This window comes from Notothenia coriiceps, unplaced genomic scaffold (assembly GCF_000735185.1).
Source record: "Notothenia coriiceps isolate Sejong01 unplaced genomic scaffold, NC01 NC01_scaffold00030780, whole genome shotgun sequence".
In the NCBI taxonomy this organism is placed as follows: domain Eukaryota; kingdom Metazoa; phylum Chordata; class Actinopteri; order Perciformes; family Nototheniidae; genus Notothenia; species Notothenia coriiceps.
The window spans coordinates 2,884-19,787 of NW_011363481.1; the positions used below are offsets into that span (position 1 = coordinate 2,884).

The window sequence follows — 16,904 nt, forward strand, 5'->3', positions numbered from 1 at the left end:
AGTTTCTAGCTGACAGTGTTGAAGAGCATCCTGCAGCGTTTTCTATCAGCGGTGTCCATGTCATTTCTGGGGGGAAAAGGGCAATAACTGGTTAAATTGTAAAATATAAAATAAATACATATGAGCAACATAGCTATGTATGTTTGCTGCATTTTTGATTAAATGCTGTTTTTAATATAAAATTATACCAAGGCACAATTCTGAGGGGATTAAACCCCTAAAATTTAATTTAGAAAAAGGTTTTGCAAACTCAAGAACAATGTTTTCTTATAGATCCAGGTTTTACGAGACAGTAGTCAGTGCATGTTATACAAAAGGGAAGATTTTATATTACAATGACATCTAGAAGAAGAAGATTCAACTTATTGTCATTAGGTATTATGTAATGAAACGGTTTCCCTGCATTTGACCCATCCTAGTGTTAGGAGCAGTGGGCTGCCATTATGTACGGCGCCCGGGGAGCAGTGTAGGGAACGGTGCCTTGCTCAGGGACACCTCGGTAGCACTTGGTCTTTCCGGGACTTGAACTGGTGACCTTCCAGTTGCCAAGCCAAGCTCCTATGGACTTCGCCACCACCCCTGCTAACAGCATGCCTGCACATTTCCTTGCAATTACACATAGGAGGTGGTCTGCGGGGGTCCCAGCAGCCCCCTCAACCGCCTCCCAATGACTTTCGTGCCCCCGGTCGACGGCCTTCTTGGCAGCCTCGTGCCTCAGAGCCTTCCTGGCGCCCCCCCAAGGGGCTCGGGACTATGCCCTGAAGTCCCGGGGCCGGTCGTCGGCTGCTTTTCCCAGCAGCAGCTCAGCTACTGGGCTGCCTGTACTTCCGACCCTTGGGTGTTTTCCACCCTAACCCAGGGATACGAATTGCAGTTCCGACGCCGGCCCTTAGCCTTCGGCCGGGTCAGAATGATAGTTATCAGCGATCTGGCGAAGGCCTTAACTCTGGCTCAAGAGTTGTTTGTCCTCTTGGCCAAGAGCGCAATCGAGCCAGTAGACCCTCTGCTTCAGTCCGGGGGGTTCTACTCTGCGTACTTTCTTGTTAGCAAGAAAGTCGGCGGATTCTGTCCAGTCTTGGACCTCAGAGGAATCAACAGATTCCTGAAGGTGCTGCCCTTCCGTATGCTAACACAGCAGACACCCTTCGTGTTTCGCACAGGGGGAGTGGTTCGCAAACGTGGACTTCAGGGACTCCTACTTCCACGTGCCAATTGCATCCCATCACCGGAAGTTCTTGAGGTTCGCCTTTCATGGCCGACACTATCAGTTCCGGGTGCTTTCCTTTGGTCTCTCCCTCTCTCCAAGGGTGTTCACCAGGGTCGTGGCGGCAGCTCTCGCACCCCTGCAGGCGCAGGGCGTGAAGGTCCTGCCGTATCTAGACGACTGGCTGGTCTGCGCGCCGTCCCGACCTCAAGTGGCCCAGGATACGGCGCGCCTCTTATCTCACGTAGCCCGGTTGGGCCTAACAGTAAACACTGGGAAGAGTTGCCTTGACCCTTCCCAACAGGTCACTTACCTGGGGATGGTCCTAGATTCGGTCGCCATGAGGGCCTACCTGACACCTCGTCGTGTGGACGACATTTCCCACCTTCTTCCCATCTTCAGGCTGGGCAAGATGGTGCCTGGGGGGCACTAGGTCCGCACAGCTGCTCCGGGTTTAACAGAGCCTCTTGTCTTGGGCGCTCCCCCGCCTGGCCAATCTGCGGGCAGTCTTTCTTCCAGGAGACCAGAATCAGGTCGCAGAATTCCTCTCTTGGCACAAGCCTCCACCGGGGGAATGGAGGCTTCATCCAGAGGTGGTGGAGTCAATTTGGAACCTTTTCGGAAGAGTTGAGGCACTGCCCCCTCTGGTTCTCCTGGACAGAGGTGACCAGCACGATGGGTCAGGACGCTCTAGCGCACGACTGGCCAGACAGTCTCCTGTATGCCTTCCCGTCACTGCCTCTGATAATACAGACGCTTCAGAGGGTCCTTACTCAGGGGCACAGGCTCCTTCTGGTCACCCCCCGCTGGCCGGGAGAGTTTGGTTCCCACAGCTGCTTAATCTCTGCTGCAGCCCATCATGGCGTCTCCCCAAGAGGAAGGAGCTTCTGTCACAGCTCAGGAGTTAGATCTGGTATCCCGACCCTCACCACCTTCAGCTCTGGGCTTGGCCTCTGCGGGGCCCAACCCGCTGTTGAGAATTTTCACGGCATCTGTCAGGGAAATTATCCTGAATGCCAGAGCACGATCCACTCGACAGCAGTATGAGTGCAAATGGAAGCTCTTCTCCCACTGGTGTTTGAGTAAGGCTGAGAATCCGGGGCATTGCTCTGTGGCCACCATTTTAGAGTTCCTGCAGTCCCTTCTGGATAGTGGACGTTCTCACTCCACTTTGAAGGTGTATATGGCTGCTATTTCTGCCCGACATGTTGGAATCGACGGCGCCACAGTGGGGTGCCACACTTTGGTGTCCTTCTTTCTGAGAGGGGCTCTACGGCAGCGTCCCCCTAGCACCCCGAGGGCTCCGGCTTGGTACCTGCCATAGTGCTGGATGCCCTATCATCTCCCCCCTTCGAGCCCCTGAAACCCGGGTGGGGCTTAAGTGGCTGTCCTTGAATGCAGCATTTCTGCTTGCCATAACCTCAGGGAAGCGAGTTGGAGAGCTACATGCCCTCCCCGTGAGCAATACATGCCTGAGGTGGAACTCCGATGGCTCGGGTGTTGCCCTCTGGCCAAATGTGGCGTTCCTGCCCAAGGTGCTTCCACTAGCCCACTCCAATCGGCCTATCCAGCTGGCACGCTTTAACATTCCACAGGAGAGCGGCACGCCTGAGTTGCTGTGCCCGCAAGAAGATTCTGGGAACAGATCCTCTGACGATGCCGGCAGATATAGCCGGTGTCACGTGGGTCACAGGTGACTTTGTTGTTATTGGTACTCGAGCTGTGCATGCGCACGATGGACATATCCAGTGCTAAAGCACCGCCTCTGGCGGTCATCCGGGACTCATAGAACCGTAGTTACAGACGTAACTATCGATTTATGTTGTCCTGCTGAAGGCACTTTTTTAGAATACACAATAATTTGACTGGGTCCTGTCTACAGTGGGGAACCTTGGTGTAAGCAATGAACTCCAGAACAAACTTCAGGACATGATGGTCATGAGGAATCTACTCTCCATAGGAAAGATTCTTGGAGAGGGTGAGTGAGCAGAGTCATTTAGAGAATTGTGTGGAAAACATTCATATTCACATGACTGATTTCAAAGTATGAATTATTCTTGATTTCATTCAATCAGGTGAATTTGGTTCCGTGGTGGAGGGGCGCTTACAACAACCAGACGGGACATCTGAAAAAGTTGCTGTGAAGACAATGAAACGTGAGCTTTCTTTTAAAGAAAAATTCAGTCCATCATCTATAAACTATTAAATTAGAAACAAAACAATACTTCTTCCGTTTTATTCTTATTTTTTTCAGTGGACAGCTTCTCTCAAAGGGAGATCGAAGAGTTCCTGAATGAGGCAGCATGCATGAAAGACTTCAACAATCCTAATGTCATCAAACTGCTTGGTATTACCTCTTTGTTTTGTAAAATCCCACTTTACTGTTTCCTGCAAATTTTCATGTCAAAGGTTTAATATCAGAGGTTTAGTGTGCATGTCCTTACATTCATTTGGTATTTTTTAGGTGTGTGCTTGGAAATAGGCCCAGGAAATTTTCCCAAGCCCATGGTCATCCTGCCTTTCATGAAATATGGAGATCTTCATAGTTTCCTGCTGCGCTCACGCCTGGGAGAGAGTTCTGTGGTGAGATTTAACGCATAATAAATTCCAGCTATTATACTTGATCCTTATTATTAAAATAAACGCAATAATTGTCATTGTGTTGCTTTGCTCATTTTTCTGCAGTTCTTGCCCACTCAGACACTCCTGAAGTTCATGGTGGACATTGCTTTGGGTATGGAGTATCTCAGTGGTCGGAACTTTCTGCACCGTGACCTCGCGGCTCGCAACTGCATGTAGGTTACAAAATGAAAATAATCTTAATATCGATTTTAGATTAAAGGCAAAATGTTCTCGGTCATTTTACTTTTTCAGCATGGTTCTGTGATTTGCAGCTCCCATTTATTCTTAACCCGTTCCTGCTTTTTGTTTTATAGGCTGCGTGATGACATGACGGTGTGTGTAGCAGACTTTGGGCTGTCTAAGAAGATCTACAGTGGGGATTATTACAGGCAGGGCAGGATAGCTAAAATGCCTGTAAAATGGATCGCAGTAGAGAGTCTGGCTGACAGAGTTTTTACTATAAAGAGTGATGTGGTAAGTACGTTTATCTGCTATCGTGTCTTCACCGCTATCATGTCCCTAAAAGAAGAACTGCCACTCTCTGTTTCGCTCATTACCGTCTGTTGCACTTTAAAGGATTTGTCAGGGGAATTCACACAGCAATAATTGGTCAGCCCTGTGTGGGAAAGTTTCTGTTTTACCGCCTCATTTATCCATGTGTGGTAATTTAGGATGTATGCCTTCTTTTACAACTTTTCCCTGTTTTTGAAATGATAGAAATCTAGAAGATTTAGAATAAACATTTTAGATTGAAATCCAATTGGAAATAATTCAACATGGTTACACATGGTTTTTCAATGGAATTGAATCGCGATGAAATCATATATCAAGATTCTGTGATACACTCTTACAGTGTGTTGATTGATGATCAAATGTGTCAGTAGCTCTGTGAAATGTTTTGAGGGAATCATTTTAAGATCGTGTTTTTGTCGTTACATCACAGTTCACATTACCATTCAGTTCAGTGTGATAACCAATGGTGTGTGTATCAGAATATTTATCACTTTTTTAACAGTTAGTCAGTAATCACTTGACATTTTAAACGTTTATTTTTCAGTGGGCATTTGGCGTCACCATGTGGGAGATTTCTACCCGAGGCATGACGCCGTACCCTGGAATCCAGAACCATGAAATCTATGACTACCTTCTTGAAGGACACAGACTGAAGCAGCCAGGAGACTGTTTGGATGAGCTGTGAGTGTTGTCACTTGTTCAAATATATGTTGTCTTTGGATTTGATTGTGTTGAAGTTGACATTGCCGAGTCATGATAGATTACAAAAATAATAACTAAACATTAGTTGTTTAAATCTTGCAGGAATGTTTAGGAATAAAATATGGGGACATTTCTTTAAAAGGTCCTCTGTGTTGCAGCAAACAACATGCTAAGCTTCAGCACATATAGAAGTTGTTTGCACTTGAGGTGCTGATACAGTACCTACTTTGTTCAGTTCTCTTTTTTTTGGCAATCATCCAGCGAGCAAAAATCATTAGTCAAAAACAACTTTGAAAACTTAACTGCCATGAGCAGTGAAAGTAGAAACTGCTTATGCAACTTGCACATAGGATCTTAAATAAATAGTATCAAAATTAATTGTATTTTCTTCTTTCACCTGTGTCTAGGTATGAGATCATGTACAGCTGCTGGAGGGCTGATCCACTCGACCGACCTTTCTTTCCCCAACTGCGAGAAACTTTGGAAAAACTCACAGAAAAGCTCCCGGAGACTTTCAGCAAGGACGATATAATCTATATTAACACCAGCTTTCCCGAAGAGGACCCTGATGGAGAATCATCAGCAGCTGCACAACATCCTGTGTTCAACTCGTCGCCTTCCTGCAGCCATCAGGCGGCAGAAAATTCAGTAGTTACTGCAGACATTCATGGTAGCCTGGAGGATGAGGAGGGTGAAGAGGATGATCGCTATGTGGTGGTGATATCCTCCCTCAGACCTCCTGCAGTGGACACTCCTCTTTTGTCAAGTGATGCTCGAATTCAAGCCAATGGAGTGACTGATGTGAGGGCTATGCCTCAACGGTCAAGTGACACTTCTTCCCTGCTGTAGAGATTGCAACCCAGCGGAACAAGACGGCAATACAAAACTGAAACCATCTGTACTAAACAGTATGCCTCACTGCACTGGGAGCACCTTCACAATTCCTTATGTGGACTTTCTTTAGAATTTTTATACGAGCAGTTTCTGCATCAATTGCTAGCCTACGTGTCAGTGTTAAGACATCAAACAGGTTCCATAAGCTTAAGAAACACTCTACTGTGAAATTGTTTACCGTATGCATTTTGTAATGTCATGTAAATATAATAATGTACAAAACACTTTTTAATGTGATCTCCTATATTGTAAAAAGAAACATGATTCATAGATTTCTTTAAGATTTCATTAAAATGAAATTAATTCTGCCAAGATGTGTTTATGTGTGTGTAAATCAAAACGGTTAATATAAAAAGAAAATATAGTAAAAGTAGCATCTGAAACAATGGGTTGTGTTGTAATACTCAAATACTTTACTGGAGTATTTCAATGTTGTGTTACTTTGTACTTCTACTCCACTACAACTCATAGACCAATGTACTCCACTAAATGTATTAAATACCTTTAGTTACTTTGCAGATTTGGATTAATAATGTGAAGTATAATCAACAATTAAAAGACACCTGGAGTAAATTCAAACGCTACCGGGTAGTAGCCTATACAAAGTCATTAAAACCAGCAGCACCTGCTTTGATAACACCTATCTGTTTTACTTTTAGACACTTTTAAACACTTTTGTATTTTTACTTGAGTAACATTTTGATTGAAGGACTTTTACTTGTAACAGAGTATTCCTACATTCTGGTACTTATACTTTTACTTAAAGGTGGGGTATGTAATTTTGGAGAAAGCAGCTCAAGTGCGCTAGAATTTGAAAGTACAAAAAATCTGCCTCTTCCTTCAGAATTCCTTACAGAGCCCCTCCTCCAACACACACAAACGCACACATGACCAAAAAAGAGGGCACGAGATAAGTTTGTGCACAGATGGAAGGCTGACAGGCAGGTAGGCCATCCAGTTATTTTACCCGGGCCGGTTCAGATGATTGGTCGTGCTTTTTACAGCGCCACGGCTTCCACATATGACATTTTTTAAATGTATTTATTGTCAAAGCATTTCATATATTCATTGCTATCGGGATGTTAAGAGCATTCCATGGAATATAACAAGTGTTTCTGAAATAAATTACATACCCCACCTTTAAGTACAATATATTTGTAGTTCTTCCACCTCAGGCCACCAATGCAAACTGCAAATACAATTTTCCCGGTGCGCTCCAGCCTCCAGGCTCCAGCAGCACACAGAATGGCCCGCCTGTGAGAGATCCTCCTCCCGGCAGCTGACTGCGACTCCTACAGGAAGTGTTCATTCCCACAACGAGATGGCTGCTGCAGTCAGAATGAGGACGTGGAGCTGTCCGACCTCAGGGGTTTTCTATCCATGGACTGTCCTTTTTGTAGCTTTACTATGTACTATAAATGCTGTTGTTGCTGCACCAGAGACGGGGCTTTGGAAAATCACAGTTGTAAATGTGAGTATCTTACCGGAAACACTCATTAACGACAGCACCGGTTAGCTAACGTTAGCTACATTAGCCTTGTTATGCTCGCTAACAGATGTGAGGTTTGGGACAGTGGTGACATCTGTTTTTAATTAATGGTATAACGTTAAACACTGTCCACTGGGACTTGCTGTCGTATAGGTTTGGATAAAGTATGTCTACCGCAAGAGCAGATTAATGTTGTAAGTTAATTAACATTGCCTTGTAGAGAAGGGCTGATATGCACTTTGAGGTTAGCCTTCGGTTAACGAGTGGCTACATCTTACATTGGACAGCTGTCAAAGACGCTTTGCCATGACACATCGTAAAATATTTGTCCCAGCCTTCTTCGTTTTAATAAACATGAAAACACACCCTGATATACAGCCAAGTGCTTGCACAGTGCAGTTTCTTCTTCTGGTGTTAAAGCACAGTTCCTAGTCTCAATCCAAACAGAATCAGAAAGCCTCGATCAATAATTTAAGTAGTGCAGTTTCAAATTCCCTCTGCTGTATTCTCTGTCTCTAGATCTTGTTTCAGTTTTAGTTGTGCTGAGAAGCAGGGTGCAACTTGGAGAGGTCACCAGTCTATTACAGTCGTCATACAGACATGCATACAAACCGATGGACAATAGTTTCTGTTTCCCCTCAACCTTTGCCAGATTCATAAACACAGATAAGGGCCAATTTTGTAATACAAAAAGTATCCTTTGTCTCAATCCAGCTCACTAACAAACTTTATGTATCCATACTGCAGACATCCAGACCTCTGCTGTTAAGGAAATCAATGTATAAAGACACCGACATTGAATTAAAAGGTAAGAAATAAAAAATATGCTTATACTGTATCATTACCTCAATGATACAAGATACGATATGCCCCTTTTTGTCACCCCTGTTCGTCATAACATGTGTCTATGTCTTTTAGTTGTGCGTTTCGGCTGTCCCGAGGAGGTGACCTTATCTATTCACTGGTATTTAAAATACTACCCCTGTCACAATGAATTCAACAATATTGAAGTAAGTTCAGAAGCATAATGTTATACTAGTTATCTTTATAAACGTGATTGTTTCAAAATTCTGAGGGTAGACTGTCATTGTCTGTAGGAAATGTACCCAAGAACACCGCTGAGTCGAGGGGAGAGCCTGGATCCAAATCCCCTCGGACAAGGAGAGTGCATCGAACACAGACATAGCCCAGTGACATGTAACAGTGGACTGCACTCCTTTCCAATGCTCAAAGTAGGTTTATTACAAGTCATTTTATAGTCACACACGTGGCATCATGGCATTTATTATCTCCCAATAACTCTCTGTGTTTTTCAGAAAGCCAAAGGAGATCCACGTCCAGTCGCTCCTCCTCGGAAGGGGGAACAGCCTGTAAGAAAATAAACCTGCTCTTTAATGTTCGTAATACTGTACAATACAATTATGTGAGTTTAAGTTTACAAAGATCCAAGAAAAATATTCCAGGAAACCAACAGAATGTATTCTTCCAGTTTTCAGTGTTTATTTTACTAATTAAGTTTTTATTTAAGTAGTTTTTACATACATAGTATAAACGAACACTGAATTACTTTTGTCATACCGCAGGATGAGAAATGGATTACTGAGGAGTATGACAGCAGCAGCATGGCTAAGAACGGGAGCGTTAATATCAACGACAACGTCATAGCAACCACGTGGAAGGACGGTCCTTATCTGCTTGTGGTTAAGTTTGAGTCTAGTAAACCGGAGGCTAACTGGAATTTAACAGGTGAGTTTATTTCAAACACACAAATACATTAGGAGAGACAAAGAATAACTTTAACGCCCTTATTTGAACTTTGCCCTGGAAATCCAGTAAAAAGCAAGAAGTGGTTTGTGGTGCATGAGTGTGCAGATATACTTCCCTAATAAGAAGCTGACTCATAAACGCAAAGCTGTTTTGCGCCAACACTGCCGTCTCCACCAGAACAAATAATAATGTGAATGTGTTGGGAATCATGTTTCAATATTCTAATGGCTGAATTTCTTTTCCAGTTAGTGTGGTGATGAAAAGCAGCCGTGGCTACATTTCGATCACAGAATGGCCTCTAATGATTGTGAGTAGATGATTTTAATAATATGATGTATATTTATTGAATGTGCCCATGATGCTTTCCTGGCTTAATGGAGGATAGTATTTAAATGTTTTGGGTACGTGCATATAAGTAATAGCAAGACCAAATATTTGGCTTACACTTCAAAGGGAAAGTTCACATAAACCCCCCCAAATGTACAGTTTTTGAATTCACTTAATATCAGTGAATTATGTTTCACATACTACATATTAATTGACCCCAAACCTCATCAATTTCTGTGAAAAGTCCGAATAGTACACAAAAAACCAAGATGTTTTTGAATGAACATTATATATTTTTCTGTATTTTGTAATAACTGCTCCTGTTGTAGTTCTACATGGTGATGTGCATAGTGTACATCCTTTACGCCCTGCTCTGGTTCATCTGGGCCGCGTGCTACTGGAAGGATCTGCTGAGGATCCAGTTCTGGATAGCAGGGGTCATATTTCTGGGGATGGTGGAGAAGGCTGTCTTCTGTGCGGAATATGAAAACACCAACACTGTCGGCTCAGCTTGTGAGTGTCTCCAGATCACCATTTCCCTTTTCATGTCAGTTATTCATATTTTCAGTTTTTCTAAATGTTTATTTCCCCCCTTCAGCTCCAGGCTTGTTGATCTTTGCCGAGCTGGTCTCTGCTCTCAAAAGGACTCTGGCTCGATTACTCGTCATCATTGTCAGTCTGGGCTATGGCATCGTAAAGTACGTCAATACTTATTTGAACACACACCTACTTGTTTTTTCTTTAAAACTACAATTATTGTACAAACAAAACCACTTTTTGACTTAATGTTTGTCTCCTTTCAGGCCTCGTCTGGGGCAGGTGATGCACAGAGTCGTGGGGCTTGGCATTCTCTACTTTGCCTTTGCTAGCATTGAAGGTGTTCTGAGGATAACTGGGGTGAGTTGTGATTATTAAACATAATTAGCTTATTTAGTCTGAACGCAGTGGTAAAAAAACATAATATTTAAAACAATTTATATCAGAAGAAATCAAACGCATCCTGAAATAGGAGAAGCTTCAACCAAAGGGGTGTACTATGAATGGAGATTATGACGGTTTGACCGTGCTGGTAAAAAATACACCAATTACAAAAGAAAAAATCTATTATTATACATTTGCTGTAAAGCTTAAGAATGTTTTGTTGCCACGTTTTCTCTCTTTAATTGTTTGCTGAAAAGAAGGGGAAAATAAAGTTGATAACCAGCATCAGGTATCCCTAACATGTGATTGATGTTTTAGTTTAGAACTATTTAAAAAAATCAACCTTGCATTGTCGTACTTTCCCTTTAGCTATTGTTAGTTGATAAATAACAAAACGTTTATTTGATGATTTATAAGTTTCTGATGATCAATGAGCAGCCTGATAGTTTCACTGCTGCTCAATTGATAATAACCTAATGATAACATGTCTTGAGAATGAACAAGGAGTTATTAAAGCTCTGTGGTTTGTTGTAAGGTTGTACTTTGAAGTAAAACTGACATCACAATCTTTGTATCTTTTTGGGGGGGGCCAAAAATCAAGGGACGAGACAATGGCACCGCTCTTATTACAGAAATAGTTCTGGCTGTGCTTGACTCCTGCAACATCTGGTTCATATCCTTCCAGTGTAAAGCTCAGCAGCAACATTGATCAATAGTTATTGTACCTTCATGTTGACATATTGAAGTTTTCTTGTCTTGGTGGGAGTTTTTGGGGTTTCTTTCTCTGCACTTTGGTAAATGGTTCTTTATTTCACTGGCCATGATCTCTCTCCTCTTCCTTTGCCTCCTGGTCCTGCTCTATCCTCCCTTCCAGGCGAAAGACTCTGACTTGGCCCTGCTGGCCGACATTCCCCTGGCTCTGCTTGATTCCTCTCTATGCTGGTGGATATCCTTTTTTTGCCCCCACAACCTTTTCCCTGTGTGGTTCCCCCCTGCTCCCCCCCCCCTCACATGAGCCCACGTTAGTCCAGGAGATGCTTCTCCCTTTCCCAGATTATTAGGCACCCTACTTACAGTACAACATGCATTAATATGTCATCATTCATTTATTCCCTGAAATTGATAACGGCTATTTTTTTTGTACAATTGAACTGCTCTTCAAATCTTACATTCTCACTGCTTCTTTTCTTGCACAGTCAATGGTATTTTGCTGTTCTTCCATTACTGGACTTTCTCGGTCTTAATTGGGAGAAGATAATTGATTTGCATGAGAACCTGCCACCTTTACCGGTGTTCGTGTGTGAAAATCATTCAATATGAGGGGCCACTAGGTTTGGCAATTTGGATAAAAGTTTAGTTGCAATATATTTAATTGAAAGTTATTAAACAAATGTAAATAATTTGTAATTGTTAATAGTTAAAGAAATCAAGTCTGTTTCTAATCCACCATATTCATTTTAGCCCTCGTCTGCTACAAAAGATGTTTGAGACAAAAAACGTTGCTTTTTGAAGAAAATGTCTCCAAGATTTGATTAGGTATAACAAATACAATTCTAATACGAGTATGGAGGAGCTTAAATTGAATAGATGAGTCTAACAAAACAGTCATTTTCTCCCAAAGACTTCTCTTCTTGTCCTTTGTCACAGAAAAGTCAACAATTACTTATTTTAACGTAACATCATTTTTCTCAACAGATTTATTTCATGCCAAATCATAATCTTTTACTCGACCTAACATAAGTCGTTTTGTTTTGTTTCAATTCAAAGCGAGTTATAAACTGACACTGTAGTCCTGGAGAAAATCTGGATTTGATCTGGAGTCAGCTTTGTAATTTCACATTCATTTGCTTAGTTATGGTTGGCAAGGGACTACTTTTCATTATCTTATTTTGTATATTTAAATCTGACTCAGGCCCTGGAGGAAAGAGTTTGTTTATAATATTATATTGAGGTTAAAGTCTCATACATAGATTTGTTTGTAAAATGGTTGCCCTGTAATGTTGCCCCATGTTTCCTTGACTGTCACTAACATCTTTGTCAGCCTGGCACAAACCATCAAGACTCTGAAGCTGAGGAGAAACCCCGTCAAGTTGTCTCTCTACAGGCACTTTACAAACACTCTAATATTTGCCGTCATTGGTAAGTGAATTACTCAACAAATGCTACTATCCATATAAAACCTGTTCAAACTGAAGTCATAATGGAGTATCCAGAAAACACACTGACATCCGTGTCTCAAACATTTCTTTCTCAGCTTCCGTCATCTTCATGGGTTGGATAGCAAAGAAGTTCCGGCTTGCAGATTGCCAGTCTGTGAGTATCTGCACTTTCATCAGCATTAAAAACAATACACTTACATTATATATTTAATTTGACTTATTTTTGTGTGAAGGATTGGATTGAGCTGTGGGTGGAGGATGCTTTCTGGAGGTTCTTGTTCTCCGTCATCCTGCTGGTCATAATGTTTTTATGGAGACCCTCTGCAAACAACCAAAGGTGAGTAACACATTAGGACTGTTGAAATTATAAACATGTGCAGAATTGGACACTTTTTAATGTGTATTATGAATCACTTCAACATCCACAGGTACGCTTTCACACCTCTCATGGATGACTCTGACGACGAGGAGATCGAGGAGTTTGTCGCCTCTACAAACATTGGTACGGTGACATCATGGGAGCGTTACCCAGAATACCTGAAACATTTACAGTGTCCAATATTATTGTGATGTACATATATTTAATATTTCCTATGTGTTTGGTCTTCACAGCTGAGGGCATAAAGTTGAGATCTAAAACTGAGACGAATGGCACAGTGAAGCCTGCGGAAGCAAACACAGTCAGTACCACAACGGCACACTTTTGGAATATATCATTTAAATAACTGTGGTTAATTGAATATGAAGCATTTCTGATAAGAGCAGCGTACCAAGTTTAGGAAAAGCGGCTGTAGAACTCTTCACATGTACCAGCAGATGGCAGTGTTTGCTTCTTTTCACGCCCTTTTTCCACTTGTGCAGGAGGAAGACTTGAAGTGGGTGGAGGATAACATTCCTAGCTCTTTTACTGATGTGTAAGCATCCGTTCACATTTCTATTCATTAATCTGCCAAAGTCTTTTCATACATGTGATTCTAACAGTCTCTCTTTGTTCCTGTTTGTTACTGCAGAGCTCTACCAGTCCTGCTCGACTCAGATGAGGTAGGAAAAACTTTAGAATCTATAAATATTTATAATAACAGGACCCGCACACCTTATTACTTTAACCAGAGACATCTGCTCTAAAGACGTGGAGAGGAGTATCAAACAGTATGGGAGAGAGATGTGCTCAATATTTTAGAGACTTATTTTGGACTTACTGTGTTGGTGACTATATGAGGACTGACTTCATGACTCTTTTTCTGACTTTTAGGCATATTCTTTGTTCATACCTTCATTGAAATCAAACACTTATTACCTGACTGTTCGCTAAAACCCTCCTTTGAGTAAGGATTGTCCAATGATAGCTCAGCAACAGAAACCTGTCACTCTTTGGATCGCAAATAATGTGTGTGACGGTATAATTAGACCAATATATAATAATATACTTTTTTTAGAGTAACAGCTCTAACACTGCGGCTTGTCCTGATAATTGGTCGTGACAACATCCTCTCCAACTGCTTGTGATGTATCATAGCATTTAAACCCTAAAGATCCAAACTACATCACAGTGGGATGTGGTCAGGAGCTCTGCCTGAAATTAGGGACCCATTGTTTAAAAAGTTCCTTCTAACCCCAGGTGGTACTGCTGCCACTGTTATTGAGAACTGCGTTAGCTCTGCCAGGATGGAAACCATGACAGGCGTAGCCAAAGTAACTGAGGAGATGTGAGGTGGTAACAGTATGTTGCTTCTGAAGTATAAAACACTGGTTTCCTGGGAATCACTGTCTAAAACTGAAATGTCAAATAGTTTGGACAATAAAGGAAGTTCCTCTTTGCTGATTATTTTGCAGGAAATCATGACGACCAGATACGAGATGTCAAAGCTGGAGTGAGGCGAATCCTTTCCAGACACGGAGGGAGACAGTCGGCCGTCCCTCGCTCTGCAGCAGGGGGTTCTCCAGGATTTCCAGGCAGGTGGTGGTGGAGTGCCATTTAGTTTTTCAGGGGATCTTCCAGTAAGGCTTCTCCTTCGCGGGGTGGTGAAGACCACAGTGTAGAGGGAGCTCTGCTTATTTCCTCAACTTCTCAAGAGCAAAGGACTCCTCCAGAGAAATCTTGTCTTTTCACTGACCAAAAGGTTCACCATTTTCCTTATTATTATTATTATTATTAGTTTAGAGCATTTCTTTCCAAAGAGAACATTTTCCTTTTTATAAGTGCTGTATTTATTTCTTTTATTTTCATATGGATTTATTTTATCAGAGAATGAGTAATAGTGGGCCTCATGCATGAACATAGTCTCAATTATACGTTAAGTGTCTTTTTGCGGGGAATCTAGATGTTATCGGTCTGCTGAAATTCGATAAGATGCTTATTTATTATGGGAAAATAATTAAAAGCCCTTTTTTTTCAGTAATTGAACCAAGGACTATTTATTTTAGCTGTGTTTGCAGCCAGAGGAGAGATAGAGGATTTATCTTCCATTTGTATATTCATCCATTTCAAACATTCATTTTCATGTGACTAAGTGAAACACATTTTTATTTTATTTTTTTCTTTGCCAACTTTAAAATGAATAATTCAAACACATTGACTTTGAGTAGATCATTTGCTTTTATGCACTTTGAAGATCACAGCTGTGAGTAAATGTAGTTCTTGTATGAGGCCTATCTGTTCAGGTAATTGAGAATAATGTGTGTGAAAGTGTTTAATTCTCCAGACATACTGAGTATTGGTGTGTGATCGGGGGGCGAGCAAGAAGCACAAACTAGTGATTTGTACAATTTAAATGTAATTGGGGGGTGTAATCAGGTTTTGATGACCCTACGTGTTTGGGTGGGCAAGTTTGTGTATTCTGAGAAAAGGAGCAATATACTGTATTTATGTCAACATGGAGTTAAAGCATTTCATTATTTATTTGTGTTCTAAGTGTACTTATAAGTTGTTAAAGAGTGTCTGTGCCTATGTTTACTCCAAAGTGTGTTTACAATGTGTGCTTCCTTTTCTAACTGCAGCTTGTTTGATTTATTATAGCTGATATGAAAATGTGGTGGTTTCAAAAGCACCGTAATAACATTTATTTTCTGTCAAAGGAGGCGTATCATTTCTGAAAATGGCTGCCCCAGTGTTTTCGTCTGTGTAGTTTTGCAACACTGTTGTAGTCTTAATGTCTGTTGTCTTAAGTAAATGTAACAGCAAGAAGTTTCTGTCTAGGCCATTCCTTATTATGAGACATTACATAAGTTATGTGGTTAGCATAAGCACAAGCTGATCACTTAAGCTTATAATGTCACTGTTCTGTTTTTTTTGTTTTGGATGGAAACCTGGAATAATTGTGCTTATGATGGCACGCTGTCCTTCTGTTATATAAAACTGCAGACACCTGCAGTGGACCTCGATTATTTGTACAGATGGGTTTTGGCTGATTCCTGTTATTCCATAATTCCACAATTCCACAGCTGGAGAAGTGTCTGGATAATATGCCTGTTCTTTTTTTTATGGGTGTCATGAAAAACCTTTCATACCAGCAGTTTTCTCCTCTCTTCCTTCTCAGGAAGTGTGTATGATCAGAATAAATAATCAAACGCAGGAGCGCGTTTGTTTCCTGGTCTTTGATTTTTCAGTATTAATTTGGCAAATAAAACATACATATTTTACCATGGCTGTGATTTTGCTGCATCATTTCAAATATGTTTCTTCTGTCTGTCTTGTGAGTACAAGATTCAGGAGTTCAGGAGAGGAACCGGAGAACAATCTGTTGAATGAAAGGGCTTTTGTGAGGTAAATGATGATGAATGACACTGAAATACTGAGAGGACATTTTGAATAAAACCAAGTTCCTAAAATTACCCTGAGTCTCAAGCCATCAGCCCAAAAAAACCTGTGAGCCAGAGTGCTGAAACAGAATAACATCCACAAACTGCCCAATGTATCAGACTTAATGACATTGCAAGTTATTTTATACCAAACCGGTTAAACCTCTCAAATATTTTCAAAATCAGAATCGGTTTTATTGCAAAGTAGGTTTACACATAATGGAACCTGCTTTGGTGTAAATGGTGCTTACGAAGAAAGGTGCAAAAATAGGACTATTTTAAAAGCTATCTTAAAGACTTGTAACAAATTATAAATTAAGACAATATTTAAACGTGAGGAACTGAGTACAGTAAAATAAAATATGACAAATACTATATTCTATGTGGAGAGCTGTGCAGGTTAAAAAAGTTGTAGTGTGGAGCAGCAATGTGCAACATGTTAAAAGCGTTGTGCAGGTTTTACAGTATTAAAAAAAACAAGACATTATTCGCCTGATGTGCATTAATG

At 41.4% G+C, this 16,904-nt stretch overlaps 2 protein-coding genes across 3 annotated transcripts; both read left to right on the top strand.

The window, feature by feature from the left end:
- The first annotated feature begins 3,024 nt into the window (after positions 1-3,024).
- Positions 3,025-6,243, top strand: LOC104959697 (tyrosine-protein kinase Mer-like). Its single transcript, XM_010787599.1, has 8 exons — positions 3,025-3,182; positions 3,280-3,360; positions 3,459-3,551; positions 3,669-3,787; positions 3,890-3,999; positions 4,141-4,300; positions 4,884-5,020; positions 5,449-6,243. The coding sequence occupies exons 1-8, from the start codon at positions 3,134-3,136 to the stop codon at positions 5,888-5,890; spliced, it is 1,191 nt and encodes a 396-aa protein (XP_010785901.1). The 5' UTR covers positions 3,025-3,133; the 3' UTR covers positions 5,891-6,243.
- A 965-nt stretch (positions 6,244-7,208) lies between these two features.
- On the top strand, positions 7,209-16,237 carry tmem87b (transmembrane protein 87B). Of its 2 annotated transcripts, none has more exons than XM_010787600.1 (19): positions 7,209-7,406; positions 8,172-8,232; positions 8,343-8,434; positions 8,522-8,656; positions 8,741-8,794; positions 9,008-9,170; positions 9,437-9,498; positions 9,848-10,031; positions 10,117-10,216; positions 10,322-10,415; positions 11,041-11,112; positions 12,470-12,578; positions 12,694-12,752; positions 12,832-12,935; positions 13,027-13,100; positions 13,211-13,278; positions 13,460-13,512; positions 13,609-13,639; positions 14,432-16,237. In XM_010787600.1, the coding sequence occupies exons 1-19, from the start codon at positions 7,257-7,259 to the stop codon at positions 14,471-14,473; spliced, it is 1,707 nt and encodes a 568-aa protein (XP_010785902.1). In that variant the 5' UTR covers positions 7,209-7,256; the 3' UTR covers positions 14,474-16,237. The 2 variants fall into 2 exon arrangements, with proteins under 2 accessions (XP_010785902.1, XP_010785903.1); XM_010787601.1 differs by lacking the exon at positions 11,041-11,112 and adding an exon at positions 11,314-11,385.
- The last annotated feature ends 667 nt before the right edge of the window (positions 16,238-16,904 follow it).